Source organism: Mytilus edulis, chromosome 13, assembly GCF_963676685.1.
Source record: "Mytilus edulis chromosome 13, xbMytEdul2.2, whole genome shotgun sequence".
In the NCBI taxonomy this organism is placed as follows: Eukaryota; Metazoa; Mollusca; class Bivalvia; order Mytilida; family Mytilidae; genus Mytilus; species Mytilus edulis.
The window spans coordinates 64,575,943-64,596,689 of NC_092356.1; the positions used below are offsets into that span (position 1 = coordinate 64,575,943).

Genomic DNA, 20,747 nt, shown 5'->3' on the forward strand with positions numbered 1-20,747 from the left:
AAGGCGAGACAACCGGATTTTTCTTTACCTGGATTTGGTGGTTTAAAAAAGTGACACAATATAATCAACCAAACACCATTCTTCGGTAAATAACCGTTTACGTAATCTTTAAAAAAGGTAATTTTAACAACAAATTCTTTTTTTATCTATTTCAAGCGTTAATGATACAAAAGAATCAAAGTCATGGCTAGTATCATGATGTCATCAATCACTAAATGTGATAAAGCAATTGTAAACAAGACACGTTTTAAACAAAATTGTCATTCCCTAAAAGAAGGATATTGCCTGCATATCAATTTTAAGTTAATATCATAAACAGAAGGATAAAACACAAGGTACAAATAAAATAAATCATCAGCTTCATCGAGAAAAAGAAATCGGAGTGTGTATTTGTAGTTTTAAACTTAAAGATGGTTGTTTTGTTAAAAATCCCCATTTTTCTAAAAACTACTTAACATAATGATAAATTAAGATAATAAAAACTATCATGGATAAGTACACCAGTATGAAAGTTGGGAAACTTTATGCTTGCTTTGTTGATTTCAAAAAAGCATTTGACAAAGTCATTCATTCTGGTTTAAAATATAAGCTATTAAAACATGATATAGGTGGTAACTGTTATGAAATCCTGAGCGATATGTACAATAAAAGTGAATTATGTGTTAAAATAGGTGATGTGCTTACTCCTAATTTTTATTCTCAAATTGGAGTAAAGCAAGGGGATGTTTGAAGTCCAAACCATTTCAAGATTTTTATAAATGATTTACCGGATGCATTTAAAGAAAGACAAGATGCTGTTGATAACCAACTTGTGCATCTGTTTTTTGCTTGTATGCTTTATTTTCATTTATGCTTTTGTTTGAAGTTGCAATCATAAAGTACAATGTATATATACATAGACTGCATGTTAGTTCATAGTCTTATTATTTAAGCTTAATTTTTTCTCTTCTTTAGTTTAAACCATAAATACATGTGTTACTTATCATCTTTCTTTGGTACATACAGGAAGACCCGAATACTGAAGAAAATGCCTTATGAGTCCATTATAAAAACAGATGTTTTAAAAAAGGAAAAAGGAAAAAAAATGATGTAAAAATTATCTATAGATGAGTAAAGAAATAAACTTAGATCAATATTTTAGCATTCTAATATTTAGTGCTTTCATAATGACCAATCCTGTGAGATTTGAACTACAGGGACAACAACCCAACAACACGCCTTAAATCAAACAAACACAAAGTGTTAAATCTGTAGTGTTTTGGAATTTGAAAGGGATATATTCTTTGGACTAAATTGTTGATATTTCAAACTTTAAATTTTCTTTACCTAGTATGTTTTACATCAGCATCTGCACCCTTTTATCAAAATTAAGACTACATAGTACTGTATGTACCAACCATGTTCCTCCTTGATACATGTATGTTCAAATGTACAAAAATATACTGTTAGAATTATTAGTTTTAACAGGATTTTTGAAATTCTATTCATTGCTCTAACATAATTTAATGCTTCCTTATGCTGTATGTTTAGCTTTCACTTTAACTATTTAGTGCTATTTTGCTGTACTTAGGTTTAACATGTGCATTTGACAAGAGCCACTACTTTGCAAGTTTCTTGACTACATATATACTTGCACTATTTATAGTCTGGTCAAAATCAAACTATATATTGTTTTAAGATAAGAAATATTCAGTACCGGGTAAACAAACTATGAACCTGAATGCATAAAGTACCAGCTTTCTTTCTCTCTAAAACATATACAGCTGGGCAAAAGAGTAAAATCTCTGTACACACAAATCATACATAGATGTCTGATTTTTGATATAAAAAAGAAATAAATTGTTTTTCTTCATTATCTTTAACTTTTAACTTTACTACAATGTATTTGGATATATATTTGGATGAATTAATATAAGAAATATATATATATATATATATATTTAAATGACTAAGTTAACTATCATACCAATCAATGACTCTCACAAATCATTATATTGATTTATGATGTAAGGGAGATAATCATCTCTAGCTAGATTTAATGATAAAGATATTACACATAGAGAACATCATTTCTGTTATTTAAAAGAAAATAGAACAATAGTGGATATGTTGCTTTTTGAACAACATAATTTGTTTTTAACCATTTGATTTTCTTGCTTTGTCTCTTTTTGATTATATATGATCTCATTTTTTTCTTCTTTCTATTTTTACATTTTACAAATTGTATGTCTTTTTTCTCTATTTCATGTTATTGGCACAGTAATGTATAATATATTATGCAGCATTGTTGGTGTATTCTGGTTACAATTTGAATTCTTCTCAGACATGGCAGGTGAGATCAGACATCTCAAAGATATTTTCACATTCACACACTTTAAGTACACAGCTGTATGGGTTTTTTCTTGGTTTTCTTTTATGCATTTAACAAAATACATTTTTTTGTTTTTTAAAATAGAAATATCATTTGAAAATGAGTAATAATAGTATAAAATTTCTCTCATACAACTGTCAAGGTCTTAATTCAATAGAGAAGCGAAGAGATGTTTTTGATTATCTTAAATCAAAAAACTGTAATATATATTGCTTACAGGATACACATTTTTCAGAAAATGATGAAATATCAATAAAAAATCTATGGGGAGGAGAGTGCATATTTAATTCATTTGCTACAAATCAAAGAGGGGTAGCAATTTTATTGACAACAAACTTTGAGTATAAAATACATAAAGTAAAAAAAGATGATCAAGGAAATTTGTTAGGAATTGATATGGAAATCGAAGGAAAGAGAATGACCCTAATAACCTTATATGGTCCAAACAAAGATACACCAGATTTTTATATAAAACTGAGTGGAATGATAGAAACTTTAAACAATCCATCAGTTGTTATAACTGGAGACTATAATTTAGTACAAAACCAAAGTCTTGATACATATAATTATCAAAATATTAATAACCCAAAAGCTAAGGAGAAAGTTCTAGACTTAAAAGATCTTTATAATTTAACAGACCCCTTTAGGGAAATTAATCCAGATTTAAAACAGTTCACATGGAGAAAAGCTAATCCCATAAAACAAGCAAGATTAGACTTCTTTTTAATATCCCAAGACCTTAATCAAAATGTAGTTGATGTACAAAATCACAACAGCTATAGATCAGATCACTCCCCAATAATATTAAATCTGAAGATGAATGATTTCATACTTGGAAAAGGATTATGGAAATTTAACAACTCACTTTTACATGATATTGAATACTCCAAAACTATAAAAGACACTATACTTAAAGTAAAAGACCAATATGCATCATTAGTATATAATAGAGAAACGTTAGAAGAAATTAATGATTTAGACATCCACTTTACAATAAATGACCAACTTTTTTTAGAAATATTACTTACAGAAATCAGGGGAAAAACTATTTCCTATGCATCTTATAAAAAGAAGGAAAGAGATAAAGAGGAAAAAATACTATCAGAAAAAATTCAGAAATTAGAGGAAAGCATCTTAACAGAGGAAATATTAAATGAAATTGAACACCATAAATCTGATCTTAGAATAATAAGGAAAGAAAAAATGAGGGGATACTATATCAGGTCAAAAATGCAATGGATTGAAGAAGGGGAAAAGCCATCTAGTTTTTTTTTGAATATGGAAACTAAACATTTTATAAATAAAACCATCCCCAAACTAGTTAATGAAAAAGGGGAGACAATTTGTAAACAAGATAAAATATTAGAAGAGGCCAAAAATTACTATAAAAAACTGTATACTAAAACAGAAAGCTTGAGTGAAGTAAATCTTAATAGTGAAATACCTGATTCTGATATTAAAAAATTAAATGATACTTTAAAAGAATCTTTAGAGGGGGAGATAACTTATAATGAATTGACAACAGCTATGCGTAGAATGAAAAATGAGAAAAGTCCAGGGTCAGATGGCTTTACAAATGAGTTCTTTAAATTCTTTTGGATAAATGTAGGAAAATTTGTTTTCAGATCTATAATTTATGGTTACAAAAGGGGGGAATTATCAATAACTCAAAAACAGGGTATTATTACTTGTTTACCAAAAGGTGATAAACCTAGACAGTTTATGAAAAATTGGCGACCAATAAGTCTTTTGAATACAACATATAAACTAGCATCAAGTTGTATAGCAGAGCGTATGAAATCTGTTCTACCCATTATTATTAGCAATGATCAGACAGGTTTTATTCCTGGAAGATATATTGGAGAAAACACTCGTCTCATATATGATATCTTATTCTATACAGAGGTAAATGATTTGCCAGGTCTTCTCCTTCTCATAGATTTTGAAAAAGCTTTTGATTCGGTATCATGGAAATTCATAAATGAAGTATTAGACTTTTTCAATTTTGGACCCTCTATAAAAATTTGGATAAAGACTTTTACACAAATATAAGCTCATCAGTATCCCAAAACTGTTTTTTATCAGATTTCTTTCAGATTCAAAGAGGCTGTAGACAAGGGGATCCTTTATCACCTTATATTTTTCTTTTATGTGCTGAAATTCTAGGAATTTTAATCAGAAAAAACAAAGAAATTAAAGGAATTAAAATTGATGACACAGAATATCTTATCTCCCAATACGCAGATGACACATCAATAATACTTGACGGTACACCTGAATCTCTAGATGCATCTCTTCGCTTACTCCAAAAATATGCTGAAATGTCTGGTCTCCATATGAACTTGGACAAAACAAAGGTGGTGTGGATAGGCAAAAAAAAATATAGTCAAGACACAATGTGTGTAAAATGGGGATTGGAATGGGGTTCCAGTAGGTTTACATTACTAGGAATAAACTTTTTTGTCAATTTGCATGAAATGGAACTGTTGAATTATGGTCCAAGAATTAAAGAAATTGAAAATATAATAAAAATTTGGTCTAAACAAACATTAACACCAGTTGGAAAAATAACTATCATTAAGACACTAATTATTTCAAAATTGAACCATCTGTTTTTAACATTACAAGCACCATGCAAAAATACTTTAAAACAACTAACTGACAAAATTTATTCATTTATTTGGGAAAATAAACCTGACAAGATAAAAAGAGAAATATTATGTTCTGAACACAAACTAGGAGGGCTGAAAATGATAGATATTGACAAATATATAAAAGGATTGAAACTAACTTGGATAAGACGGTTGTTGAAAAACAACCCAAAACTAAATAAGCTATTAGAAAGTACTGAAAAAATTAGTATTGAAAACCTTATTTATTTAGGCCCAACAAAAAGATGTAAAAACCCTTTTTGGGAAGAAGTTTTTAAAGCTTGGACAGATTTACAAAATAAATTCATACCAAAAAATGAAGAGGAGTTTTTATCAGATTCGCTCTGGAATAATGAAAACATAAAAATAGGAACAACATCCATTTTCTATAAAGACTGGATAGATAAAGGGATCTTTTTGATAAATGATTTATTAAACGATGAGGGAAAACTAATGACTTTTCAACAATTCCAAAACATTTATAAAATTAAGTCAAACTTTCTTACTTATAATGGGGTCATTTCATCAATAAAATCATATAAAAAGGCTTTAAAAAACTATATATCCATAAACAATTGTTATAAAACACTAGGACCAATTATGCCAAATAATATAAGAATATTTTTTTTATCAAGAAAAGGCTCGAAAGATATGTATAATGTTTTATTTGAAAAAAGCAGTACTAAACTTAGATGTGAAGAAAAATGGTCCTTAACACTCAACAAAAATTTTGATTGGAAAACTGTGCATAATATGTCTTTTTACTCCACAAAAAGCTCAAAACTCCACTGGTTCCAATATAGAATAATACACAGAATATTGGGCACAAATAAATTTTTATTTAAGATAAAAATAAAACAAAGCGATAAATGTACTTTCTGCAGTGAAGTTACTGAAGATATTGAACACATATTTTGGACATGCCATAAAATAGCAGATCTGTGGATAAGACTCATGGACTGGATTTATAACCAAACACAAATAATTATTCCATTTAACATGGATATAATTTTATTTGGAAATTTAGGAAAAACAGAAAATAATAAAATAAAAAACTTAATAATACTTTTATCAAAATTCTTTATCTATAGAACAAAACTGTGTGAAAATCAAGTAAATTTTGCAGGGCTGAAAAACTATCTAAAAGAAAATCTAATACTAGAAAAGAATATATTTTTTAAAACAAAGCCTCTTCAAATTGCCAACCTCTACTGGGACCCCTGGCTTCCATTATTAGAATAATTTACACTTAAGCAACTTAATTAGCATTACCCTATGTAATGTTATTGTGCATTTTATTTTAGCCTTTTTACACCATCATATATGTTTTTATTTAATATACTGTTATATGTTGTTTATTGTTTATTGTCTTTTGTTCTTGTTTTTGTGCCTAAAATGCATATGCATTCTCTAATATCTATTTTGTGTTTGTATGAATTATTTACAATGGAAAACCAACTTTGCCAAATCTATTTAATGTTGCCAAAAAAAATACTGCTGCCAAATTCCAAATTTCAAGGACTTTCTATTTTTTATTTTTATTTTTTTTTCTCTAGTTTTTGTTTTTGTTTTTTGTTTTGTATTTGTGTTTTAATTATTTATTATTTTCTATTCTCTTCTCACATTCTCTCTTAAATAAAATTCTAACTTTATTGATCAATATTGAAATAATTGATACACAATAATATACTGTATATATATTTTGTAATTTTGAGTACTAACAATTACTAACAATTTTTCTAAATATACAATCTAATGTTTAACGAGGCCGGGATAAGGTACCGGTACTTTCTGTATCAAACTAACAAATGTGAAAGTTTTCAATAAAGTATGTATAATTTAAATAAAAAAAAAAAAAAAAAAAAAAAAAAAAAAAAAAAAAAAAAAAAAGATGCTGTTGATATAAATGGTCGCAGGATTGACTGCCTCATGAATGCAGATGATATTGTTATTTTTTCTAGTTCCAAGGCAGGTCTTCAAAAACGACTTGATGATTTATCAAAATTTTGTACTAAATGGTGTTTAGAGGTCAATCTATCTAAAACCAAAGTTATTAAATTTAACAAACCTGGTAAACTTTTAAAAGAATATCTTTATTTCGAAAAAGATACAATATAATGTGTTAACAATTATAAGTATTTAGGTTTAAAATTTATATCTAGTGGACTTTTTAAGCAAGGAAAGGAAGAATTATACAAAAAATCACTAAAAGCTGTATTCAAATTGCAAAGATCTTTATCGTCTTCCAATCCAAGTATTTCTACTCTATTACATATATTTGACCAGTGAATATTTATTACAGCACATTTATGTGAATGATTTTTTTTTAGATAAATCCAATTTAAGATATATGAAGTATATATTAGGTGTAAACAAAAAGTCTTCTAACCTAGCTGTGCTAGGAGAGCTTGGTATACGTAGATTCCCTTTATATTTTTCAGTTGTATTATCAATGCTAAAATATTGGTTTAAAATAAAGAATATGAAAGATGGTTCACTGTATGATACCTATATGTGTAACAAAAACATGTCTAATAATAATATTGAATGCTAGTATTCATCCATACATTTCATTTTTAAAAAGCTGAATATTCATAATTTGGAGGTGAAGCTCAACTTTTTTTATCAAGTCAGTTAAGCAAAACATTGTAATAGTTTTGTAAAATTTTGGAACACAAAAAGAACAGATGCACAGAGTAGTGAATTAGATACTTATTTCAAACTCATAACTTTTTTTTCTAAAGCAATGTATCTATCTTTAAACAATTTTCAATTGAGAAGTGCCATATGTAAAATTAGAATCAGTGCACATGATCTCAAAATAGAAAGATACAGGTATAAAACATTATATACAGAAAGAAATCAAAGGCTTTGTAAGAAATGTACTCTAAATCTGGTTGAAGATGAACAACATTTTATAACTAGTTGTCCAGCATACAAAAATGATAGGGAGATATTTTTAAGGAGATAAACTGTATTTGTCCAAATTTTATACATCTTTCAAATGAGGCAAAATTTGTTTGGTTATTTACTAATGAAAATTTGTCTGTACTTAAATATTTAGGGAGCTATATTATTACATGTCTAGATGTTAGACGAAATGTTAATTAATGTATGTAATAACAATGATAATTGTAATGATTTTATGGTTCTGATCCTGCCTGGAATTTAATGTATATGATTTTTATAGAATGAAGATTATAATATCTGTCTGAACGTTTTTTAATGTTTCATTTTATTATATAAAAATGTTTTTCTGTTACAAATCATGATGTATTATTTCATGTGTACATGTTATGCTGCCCATCAAGGGCCCTTGATTGGAATAATAAATATTCTTATTCTTATCAATAAATTGAAAAACGAGATGAAAACAAAATAGTCTACTCAACCTTCTGTAATGACAATACTACAGATCAGATAAGGTTTTTATATTGTATAAAAAGTGAAACGAGGTTAGCGACATTAACTTTTTCTAACAATAGACTACATGTTATCCTGCAATCGACATTTCTACTATACTAATACAGGTGTACATATACCACGATGCGAATTTGTATACAAGACGTTTATAATATACTAGTATCCTACTACTGTTGCGAGCGAACGGTTAAGTAAAATTTCTGTTAACGTCACAGTTCAAGTGGTATCAACATTGCGGTCTGTTTAATTCGTTTCGATTTCTTTTGAAGATAAATTCAATGATTCTGATATGGAAAAAAATGTTCAAAATTAATTTCAGTATAAAGACAAAAACTGTTTAATGTATATAGATATCAGCTGTATTTTTATTCGGCTCGAAACATTTTGGCTTGTTTTCGCAGTCTTGGATTTTTCCTACAAGAACAGTCGTCTAATCTGTACCTCTATAGATTGTTACATTCCAAGTAGTCCCATTTGTTTGAGTGGACGAACAAACGGGAAGTGTTAGTGCTTGTGAATCACTCGGTTTATTCAAGGCTTCCTGTTGTAACAATGTTAAAACACGACAATTATGGTACTCTCTTAATTCTACTAATATACACTTTGAAATCACCACAGACGAAGCTGATACTGCTTCTCTAAATGTATATTTAGTAATATCAAAGAAGGTGCCTCAGTTAATTTCTTTTAAAAAATAAATGATTAGCAGATATATATTGTTTCAAATCTGGTGCTGTTCTGTTTTATCTGGTCTGATCAGTTGGTAATTTTGGTAAAATTTGCTGCAGGGCCATTAATTCCAGCTTCTGACATTGAACGTTTGGGATAAAAAAAAATATTCAATGTTTTTGAATAAATAAAGGCAACAGTAGTAAACCGCTGTTCAAAACTCATAAATCCATGGACAAAAAACAAAATCGGGGTAATAAACTAAAACTGAGGGAAACGCATTAAATATAAGAGGAGAACAACGACACAACATTAAAATGTAACACACACAGAAACGGACTTAGCATTAGACAAAATCCAATGAGAATAACAAACATACCACATTTTCCACATTTTGTTTTGACATGACATTTTATACGTGATTAAACGGTAAGCATTTTGCTCATTAAGAAATGCCATTAGATGACCAATCATTTGTAGCTGTTTTCATTCTTGACTGTTTGTTGTTGTCTCATTGATAACTTTATCAAACTTAATTATCTATTATATAACAAATACTATGTTGAATACGTTAAGTATTGCAAGAATCATTGCAAGCGTAAGCCTAAACATATTTGGTCAAGGACTGCTTCAAATATCAACACACTTGGATTGAGTCCTATAGAATTGACCATCTGAATTTTGTGACATTTACACTAGCAGACGGTCGATTAATATGCATCTTACTTAGGTAATTGCTCTAAGACTTTTATGTGTGAAAGTGTTAGCATACGCATTCATTAAAATAAAGAGTATTGTGTTAAAACTGCAAATAGAATCCAAAGTGAAAGTATATTTGAACATGAATTAAAGCAGATATTAAGTTTGGTTAAGCACAAATGTAGCGCAACTTTGAAATACACTTTCATAATCCTTCCCCCATAATTGTAATGCTGTATATAAGTAGCCTTTGATCAAATAAAAGAATAAATCCTTACCAGGAAAATCTAAAGAGACAAATATTCAACATCGATCCTTCATGTAACACGTTTTTATTTTACATGATAAACTATTCAGATTTTTCATATAGAAGTATTTTCTATTCCATTTCGAATGTTCACATTGGAAACGTCTATTTCATTTGGTTGGAGTATCGACGTTTTTAATCTCGAAAAGAAATGTTTGTCTGTGGTATCTAAGTATACAAAAGAATGAAGATATTCGTTTATATCTTTTTCTCCTGGTGGACAAGTTTTTCCCTGAATTAATATAACTATCAAATGATTATATTTTTTTAAACGTGTTTTCTCTATTGCCTTTTGAAACACAAATAGTTGTAATTCATCAAATGAATCATGGTTTGAGGTTACGAAAATTGTATGAGACGAGGATTCGACAGCGAGACCAATATTTGTCAATAAATAGTCCCCTGGATGAAAATGACTATCCGGAGTACAAATTCTGTACGATTCCCGCTCTAATTGAGGTATTAGGTTGTTTTGGCAATAATCACGTTCATCGCTTGAATAACAAAAGAATAAATCGTATTCATGATCTTTGGTATATTGCAGAGTATCCTTTATAGGAAGTAACCGTCTGTGATTTGAATCAGCCATCATGGCTTTATTTTCACTAGTTTGATATGAAGTCAAAATATATCGTATTTTACTAAGAAATAATGATCCCTTACAGTTTAAATGTTGATGCAGCTGTATATATTTTTGTAAGTCTTCGTTTAATTTGGCAACCCTGGAAGTTGGAGCGATATTCGTAACTAGAAGAAAATTTGCTCTATTCACTTTCATTTTCTCCTGGCATTCTGCCAAAGTCAAATCTAATAAAACTGAATCGGATATCATGTTTTCCGACAGTATGAGAAGCACGTGCTTGCTATAAAATACTGCCGAGGAGATGTTTTCATGCACTGAATATCCAGCAATGAAATCATTTGCCTGGCTACAAATAACAAAACCTAATTGTTGCAACGGTAGAACCAACTGCTCGTCGACAAATTCTGTCGTGTCTACAGCGTGTATTATTGTCAGATCTACTATTTCGTTTTGATCAAGTTTCCCGCGATCAAAAGGATGCCATTCGAAATTGACATATAAAAGAACTTTGATTTCCAGTCTATAATATACTAACAAAAATGTAATCACCCCAATAATTAAGATAACTGATGTAGCTGCAGCGACTGGTTTTGTATAATGATGAAACACAGTAGGTTTCTTGCATATAAATTTATAATCTGGGACATAAATTATTTGATGTCCTTTCTCGCTTTCACTAATACAATTGACCTCTCGTAGGTTGTCAATTAAAAAAACATTTCGTAACAACCACTTTTTGAACCATAATGTTCGGCAGTCACAAACAAAGGGGTTGTTCTTAAGGCAGAGCGTATTCAGCTGTAAAACATCAATACTTTTTGGTACGTGAGTAAGCAGATTGTTATCAAGCTTTAAAATCTTTAACTTTTCTAAATTTCGGAAAATATTATGATCAATATGATCTATTATATTGTGCGATAGGATTAGTTGACGCACATTGCACAAGTAACTTCGGAAAACTAATTTCGATATATTGTTATTTTCTAACCAGAGATCCAAGTCGCTAGAGGGCATAGTGTTTGGTAGTTCATTTAGTCCTACGCCTCTGCAGTTAACAATGGTCACATTATATACTTCTCGGAAGTAGCACTCACATAAAGTTGGACAATCAAAAATATCAATTTGTGAATATGTTTCTTCTGCTTGAATTGAGAGAACGGACTTCCCTTCAAGTTCCTTTGGATATTCACATAACCAATCAGAAAAAAAGTATTCGTTTCCTGTCCAATATCTACTCTCTGTAAAATTTTGCATTAATTTGTTAAATGGTATAATATCCGAAAAACAGGTTAAGTGGTTTTCTTTTATTTCAAATTGAAAATGCTTCAGGATTACCAACATAACACGTCTTGCATGGCAGCACATATCATCATCAAAAAAGAAACCACTAACTCTACTTCCGGTTAGGTCGACTATTCTCCATTCATCGGTTGTCTGTAAAACATCACTCTCAATCGAGCTGCTTGATGGATTAACACTTCTAAGAAGCGAACTAGAATCAACTTTTTCAAGGAGAGCTGTCAGATTGCTGAAAGTTATGTTTGTTGACTTAAGTTCAACTTTTCTTAGATTTCGTATGTACAAAATAGAGACCGGGAACTCCACCAACGGATTATTATTCAATTTAAGAGTTTTTAGCGTTACACTGTTTACTGGAAGCACGCCATCTGTAATTTCAGCTATCTTATTGTTTTCTAAGTTTATTTGGAGTAATTGTTCAAGGTCACTAAAAAGTTTTTCACGTAAGTTTTGTAAGTTATTGTGCGATAAAGTAATATATTTAAGGCTTGGTACCTGATTGAATACTGTCGATGGTAAATCAGTGATTTCATTATTCCTGAGGTCAAGATAGGTCAATTTGTTTTGTCCTGAAAACGTCGATTTTCCAATGAGTCGTAGCCCAACCTTGGTTATCACAATAACCTGAAGTCCTTGAACATTATTGAACAGGTGGTCATCAATTTCGGATATATTATTATTTGAAACTTTGAAAAACTGCAATAAACCATTCAATTTAACTTGATGTTGACCTGTTATCTCATTATTTGATTGCGTTAGCTGCCTTCGAAAGATGTTCGGAGGAATATTTAGATGTAAAGACTTACTATAATGATCCTGCATGTAATCCGATCTAGATAAATTATCGGGAAGAGGAGACACGTCTGTTGCCCATGGGAATTCCACTGTTCCACTTACATTACAATCTACAAGGCTTAGCGTCTGCAAATCTGGAAACTTTTGACGTATTATAGTTTGATTGATTTGTCCCGTGCACTGACCAATTAATATCTCTTTCACGTTGAAAGTATCATCATTACAATTAAACAAGTTTTCTATAGAACTCATTATATCATTGTTTATGGACTCTAGACTGACGGAAACAATTCGCTTGAATCCGTTACACGAAGCAGATTTGTTTTGGTGATCCGGAGAATAAAAGTTCCCAATTTTTATAATAAATACACGGGAGTTTGTTATGCTTAGAAATAAATCCATTTCTTCTACGTCAAACTGGCATTGCATCAGCTGGACATATCCTATCACATTTGACTGAACCACTGATATGTGTAAACCATCAAAAGAAACTTTAATATGATGATGGCAGTAGAAGACAAACATTCCAACACGTTTGTTATCGGTAGGAAAATCAAAATTGGAAATGATATTCGTTACATTTACACTGCAGTTAGTAGGTGAAAGAATATGTATTTGTCGTCCAACACTTTCAATAGTTTGTGAATGTAAACTGAAAAGCGGAGGATGCGTAAAAGGTTTAAGATCTGTCTTGCATTGCACATCACTTTCAACTTTCGGAACTGTAGAAATTAGTAAACAGATGATTATCATCATGTTGGCCATGATCTTCGTACGTGTACACTAGAATAAACAATGACATTTGACGGAGGTAACCTGAAAACGGAAAAGAAATATATTTATACGTATGAGACACTTACATGTATTAGAATATCAAAACTCATCACAGATTTTAGGATTATAATTAAAAAATTAAAAAATAAATGGAACAGTACTGAATGTTTTTTTGAAATTCATAGCATAAGTCAAGATAAACACAAATTTAAAGATTGGAGAATTTTTCCATTGATTAAAAGTTCAAAATTTAGATCATTCAGGCACAGCGTATGCTTAACTTCAGTAGTAACTCTTCGTAGAATTCCAAATATGGTCGGGTGGTTGTCGCTTTGACATATTCGCCATTTCCTTTCTCAATTTTATTTGAAGTCATAAAACTTTTGAGTCAGTACTAATACTCTAAAATCAACCAATCAAATTGCTAAGTTTAATGTTTCGAGTATGATTTTTGTTCTCCGAGCACTGAAGAGATTTTTATGACTTCAAGACCAGGACCGACAAACTGTTGAAGATGCGGAGGGTCCCTAGTAGAGTCAAATTCATTTTACAATTAATCAATGCTAAATTATGTGAAGATCAGGACCGACAACATATCGATAGCCTGTTAAGTTTATGGTCGTGGAAATCAGATTTATTCTTTATCTAAAATTCTTTTATAACATTTTCTGTCGTAGCCTGATATGTACCTTTTTTTCTGAAATTAAACCTTGAAAGGCTCAATTTACATAAATTTGTAACTTTAATAGCTTAGATTTTGTGGTTATTTAATATGTTGTTTTAGAGTACAGTAGTAAAATGCAACTTTTAATAGTGAGTTCAAGTGAATTCTTTAAAACACATTTACGTTCTCATTACGCAATTCTATGTTTTATCAAAGAGGGTCTCGAACAAATTGCATTCGATGCTCTTCAACTTCGTTAGTCCGGCGGCTACAAGCATATTTCAGACGAATTGTGCACATCCTGCTACAAGCATGAAATTTGGCAAAGACCTTCCTCAACTATTACTCTTTTATTTCAGATAGGGAGGCATTTGAAAAAAATGTCTCACTTCCGGTAAAATCCAAAATGGCAGACGTCATACTTGAATCAGCCTAATATAGAAGGCTAGTATTTGTAAAGATGTTATTATCATGCTACTAGCATAATATGTGGTACAAACCTTTGTTATGTACTACTTTTGGTATATTTTATAGATTAGATGTCTTCAAAAACCCTACTTCCGGTTAAAATCCAACATGGCGGACATTGTACTTAAATAAGCTTATTTTTTAAGGGAGCGTAATTGAAATGTGTTTTAACGTATTTCTACTATCATTACATTGTGCAGGAACCTTTCTTTGGTGCTTCTGATGGTTATAATGTATAAGACATATGTCTTAAAAAACCCTACTTCCGGTAATATCCAAAATGGCGGACATAGAAATATCAATTAATTATTCAAATATTCAACTTTTTTTAAATGTAAAGAAAATGATTTTTTTTTGTGCTGGTCATTGAACTTTAGGCTTTAAGTTATCCCCAAAACCACTAATTCTATCATGTTGTAAATGTTTAAATATAAAGTTGACACTTCCGGTAAAAATTTGACGTAAATTTCAAAGATGAGTCCTCAATCCATTTCTTCGATGAGTCCTCAATCCATTTCTTCGATGAGTCCTCAATCCATTTCTTCGATGTAGAGTTTTGGATAGATTGGTTAAAACAAAATAAAATCACTATAGTACTAAAACCTATTTAAAATTACTACAATTTTCGGCCAAAAATAACGATCACCACGACATGCACACATCGCAGTGCACGGGAGACCCGATTTTCCACATTAAAAATGACCACGGCATCCTTTCTTACATTCACAATGTACAAGCTTCTGACAAAATGATGAGGCCTCAAAAAGAGTTTTTTAAAAGTTATCCTCTTTGTCCCCGCCTGGAGCGGGTAGCATAAGAGCCAATCCCAAGCTCGTCTCCCTAAACACCTACCTAAGTATATATATATATATATATATATATGCATGATTTACATGCTGGAAAAAACTAGACCAAGTTGAGGGAATAGCCTCAAAAAGCCTTCCCTTTTGCGCAAATAGTTATTTTCTTGCTTCGTTAACCATGTTATACCCATCTGTTGAGTTTGTGCGATCTTACAGTAAAACCCCGGTGATTTAGTCTGATCAATCATCATTCTTTATGTCACATCTTCAAATGTAATCAATGTCTCCCACATAGTTTTTTTTTCCTTTCATGCAAAGAGAGAACCATATCACAACAGGTAAAGGCATGGATAACAATAAGTGTGTCAGATCACTCATTGCCTAGTGCATTTGAAAGGCCATTGAAATATATTAATCCAAAGTCTTTTGCCCTCCCAAACACAATCCATAGTTCGTCTACTCCTATGTCACGGAATAGCGAAACAGTAGTGACAGCATCATCATTAACGACTGTTCGAATCGTGACTCGTTTAAGTTCGCGTTTCACTGCATCAGACACATGCACCATGATTCTAGTGTCTGCCTCTAAATGTGAACTTGGTGCTAAACTTGAAATGCATCACGTGGTGGATAAGATAGAATGTCCTGACCATTTGTTGCTATAACTACCACACGCATCCAAGACTTCATCCGCTCGTATTACAGTTTCAAGGTATTTTATTAAGGTAAGGACATAATACCCAATCAGAATACTCGTAAGGCCACAATTCACAATCGGAGAGCTGATTTCCCACATTTACAAAGACTGTGGTATTTGTCCACACATCCATAAATTTCAAAAACACATATTTTCTTGCTTTGTTATACCAATCTGATCAGTTTTTTTCGATCTTACAACAAAACCAGGTATCGTTTTTAATGACATTAAATTAATTATCAAATCCATATGGTTGTGTTGGCTGGTCAATCATCACTCTAAATGCTAAAAGTCACATCTTCAAACGCCATTAATGTCACCAACGCAGTTCCTTTTCCAGCAAACGTGTTATCTTTTAATGCCTAGTGCATTTGAAAGGTCATGGATATATATATATCTTAAGCTTTTTCCCCTTCCAAATGCAAACCAAAGCTTGTCTGCCCCTATGTCACGGAATAGCGAAACAGCAATGACATCAGTATCGACTGTTCGAGTCATGACTTAGTTAAGTCTGTGTTTCACTGCATCAGACACATCGATCTTGATTCTAGTGTCAGACTCTTCGTGTAAATATGGTGCTAAACTTGAAACATCATCAAGTGGTGGATAATATTGAACATCCTGAACATTTGTTGCTACAACTACCTTGTACTCAAAATTGTATTGAGCAAGCTAATGTGAATGAAAACTTAAAAGTTCTTTCTTATTGTCGTCATCTCTCAGAAAACTTTTTTGAGGATGTTTTTAACCCTGGATTCGTCTGTGTATTCCCTTTCCCCTAAATGTTGCTCTTGCTTCTTTTAGCAGCTTTCAAACTACCAGTATTGTCTATGTTCGCATCCGACACTATATCCACTGTTGTTACAGTTTCAAAGTGTTTTCTAACGAGTATGATGATTGGGTATTATGTCCTTAACTTAATAAAATACCTTGAAACTATAACAAGAGTGGATGAAGTCTTTGATGAGTATGGTATTTGTAGCAACAAATGCTAAGGATGTTTTATCTTATCCACCACTTGATGTATTTCAAGTGTAGCACCATGTTCACATAAAGAAACAGACACTAAAATCATGATGCATGTGTCTGATGCAGCGAAACACGAACTTAAACGAGTCATGATTAACAGTCACATATGATGATGTCAATACTATTTCGCTATTCCGTGAGATAGGGGCAGAAGAACTATGGATTGTGTTTGGGAAGGCAAAAATCTTTCGATTAATATCTATCAATGGCCTTTCAAATGCACTAGGCAATGAGTGATCAAACACACTTATTTTTGACCCATACCTTTACCGGTTGTGATACGGTTCTCTCTTTGCTTGAAAAGAAAAAAAAAGACTACGTGGGAGACATTGATGGTATTTGAAGATGTGACTTTAACATAAAGAATGATGATTGATCAGCCTAAATCACCGGGGTTTTACTGTAAGATCGCACAAACTTATCAGATGGAGCTAACATGATTAACGAGGCAAGAAAATCATTTTTTGCACAAAAGGGAAGGCTAATTATAAGTGAGGCTATTCCCACAACTTGGTCTAGTCTTTTCAAGCATGTAAAACGTGCAATATACTAATGCAGGTGTTTAGTGAGATGAGCTTGGCATTGGCTCTTATGCTGCCCAGTCCAGGCACTAATGGATTGCGAAGGGACAAAGAGGGTCCCTTAAAAAAAACTCTTTCTGAGGCCTCATCATTTTGTCAGAAGCTTGTACATTGTGGATGTAAGAAAGGATGCTGCGGCCATTTTTAATGTGGAAAATCGGGTCTCCCGTGCACTGCGATGTGTGCATGTCGTGATGATCGTTATTTTTGGCCGAAAATTGTAGTAATTTTAAATATATTTTAGTACTATAGTGATTTTATTTTGTTTTAACCAATCTATCCAAAACTCTACATCGAAGAAATGGATTGAGGACTCATCTTTGAAATTTACGTCAAATTTTTACCGGAAGTGTCAACTTTATATTTAAACATTTACAACGTGATAGAAAATGTAGTTTTGGGGATAACTTACAGCCAAAAGTTTAATGACTAGCATAAAAAAATCATTTTCTTTACATTTTAAAAAAAAGTTGAAAATTTGAATAATAAATTGATAATTCTATGTCCGCCATTTTGGATATTACCGGAAGTAAGGGTTTTTAAGACATATGTCTTATACATTGTATCCATTAGAAGCACCAAAGAAAGGTTCCTGCACAATGTAATGATAGTAGCAATACGTTAAAACACATTTCAATTACCCTCCCTAAGTAATAAGCGTATTTAAGTACAATGTCCGCCATGTTGGATTTTAACCGGAAGTAGAGTTTCTAAAGACATCTAATCTATTTCATTTATCCAAAAGTAGTAAAAAACAAAGGTTTGTACCAAATATTATGATAGTAGCATGATAATAACACATTTTTACACACTAGCCTTCGATATTGGGCTGATTTAAGTATGACGTCCGCCATTTTGGATTTTACCGGAAGTGAGACATTTTTTTCAAATGCCTCCCTATCTGAAATAAAAGAGTAATAGTTGAGGAACTGAGGTCTATGCCAAATTTCATGCTTGTAGCAGGATGTGCACAATTTTTCACAAAGCCGCCGTACTACGTACTTTGTGTAGTATCTAAGTAAACACTTGTCTTTTAAAATCATACAGAAAATGTAAATTGGTCGAAAACAATTAGAAACAGAAAAAATGAGCAAAATAAAATAAGTTAAAAAATATAGAATAATCAAAAATATAAAAATAACTGTTAAAAATAAAAGAATTAGGCTCTACAATACTAATCATAGAAATTAAAGATGTACAACAATTACAGAAATCATACAACTACAAAAGAACAATATTAGAAAAAATCATTTCCATGAGAGTTTAACATAAAAAAAGGCATTATAGTTATTAATCTCTGTGTCATTTTGGTCACTTGTGAAAATGTGTCTCATTGGCAATCATACCACATCTTCTTTTTTATAATTATTTCTTTAAGAGAAAGAAAAAATGTCCTTGATATATATATAAAAAATGTACCAAAAAATTAAGGATACCCCATCCAGATCCTCATAAATGAACTTGATTCGAAATACTTTGGTCCATAATATACTAGATACATTGTGTGTAGACACAGGTACACATGTAAAAGTGACATGTCATAGATTTGTATAAAGATAAACATCACATGGGTGTGACAAATACACTATTATAACAATACAATGCTAAATATAACATCGTTAAATTGGTTTCAGCAAAGTTTAAAGTTTAAGGACAAACTTTGTTAAATATTTTATTCACAAATTTGAAGATAGGGATTTTATTATGAAGAAAAAAATTCTTCATTTACACATTGCATGTATATTGAACCTATAATTGTTTTATTTTTTATAGACTGTGACTTGGATAGAGAGTTTTCTCATTGGCACTCACACCGCACATCTTCTAACTTATATTTTTAATTTATTTTATCGGTAACATGTATCTTATGTCAATAAAACATAAATGGTAGTACTGTACCAATTTTTCTGCACCAGTTGCGAATTTCGACAATCCATGTCTCTTCAGTGATGCTAAAATATTTGAAAATCCAAAGCTTATTAAGAAGGATGAAGAGCTAAAAACCAAAAAGAAAAAGTATAGCCAATGTCGGGCAAGGAATCAGAGTTTTGCACGAGGGAGATACATTCCTTAATTTAAATCATTTTAAAAACTGTGTAACAGCAAATTTATATAATACAAATTCCATACATGCAAAGCATGAAAATACGGAGATATTCAAAATATACATTGAACATGTTGAAGACACACCGAAGATCCATTGGTGGCCTTCGGCTGTTATCTGCTCTTTGGTTGGGTTGTTGTCTCTTTGACACATCCCCATTTCCATTCTCAATTTTATGATAAAAATATGATTAGTCCTAACATTCTTAAAACTCCATATTTCTATTTGTGTTGTGATGATGCAGAAAAGTGTCCTCATAATCTTCGGTTATTTATGTAGGTATGAAGAATTACATTTTTTACTAAATAACTTACCTGATAACGTACGACTTCAAGTTTTTTTTCAAGGTTTACAAGTATACTATCCGGAAGTATTTTATGGGAAAATCCCTTCCTCTTCATGTACATATATAGTATTACAAAGTGTATAATGTATTCTTATAATATTCACGAAGCGAAATAAAGTCTTCGAGTTTAAACATCACGATCAAACAATGGTTAAAAAATTTAAAGTTCTTTACATTGTAAGTGAATTTGAATGAAAATACACCATAGTATGACAGTTATGTTATTAAACATACTACTACATTGTATTAGGGTTATAGCTTTTTACCACATGTCAAATATTTGGTTACAATTTAAATCTACTTACTCAGGTGTGTAATTTCAACAATAAAGAAATAACAAGATGTGGTATGACTACAAATAAGATAATCATCAGATGACGTAGAAGTTAGCAAAAACAGAAGATATGAAATGTTTGTTCTAACGATGTACCCGCCCCATTTAAAATTGTATGATATGTAGTATTTGCACGGAGTGTTTCAACGA

General features: G+C 31.0%; 1 protein-coding gene across 2 annotated transcripts; it reads right to left on the reverse strand.

Annotated features, from left to right (window-relative positions):
- Positions 1-8,029: 8,029 nt before the first annotated feature.
- LOC139502228 (protein toll-like) lies at positions 8,030-20,509 on the reverse strand. 2 transcript variants are annotated; one of them, XM_071291660.1, is made up of 2 exons: positions 20,232-20,509; positions 8,030-13,613 (listed from the first exon to the last, which is right to left on the reverse strand). In XM_071291660.1, exon 2 carries the CDS (start codon positions 13,560-13,562, stop codon positions 10,176-10,178), a length of 3,387 nt encoding a protein of 1,128 aa, XP_071147761.1. In that variant the 5' UTR covers positions 13,563-13,613; positions 20,232-20,509; the 3' UTR covers positions 8,030-10,175. The 2 variants fall into 2 exon arrangements, with proteins under 2 accessions (XP_071147761.1, XP_071147762.1); XM_071291661.1 differs by lacking the exon at positions 20,232-20,509 and adding an exon at positions 19,713-19,817.
- Positions 20,510-20,747: the final 238 nt, after the last annotated feature.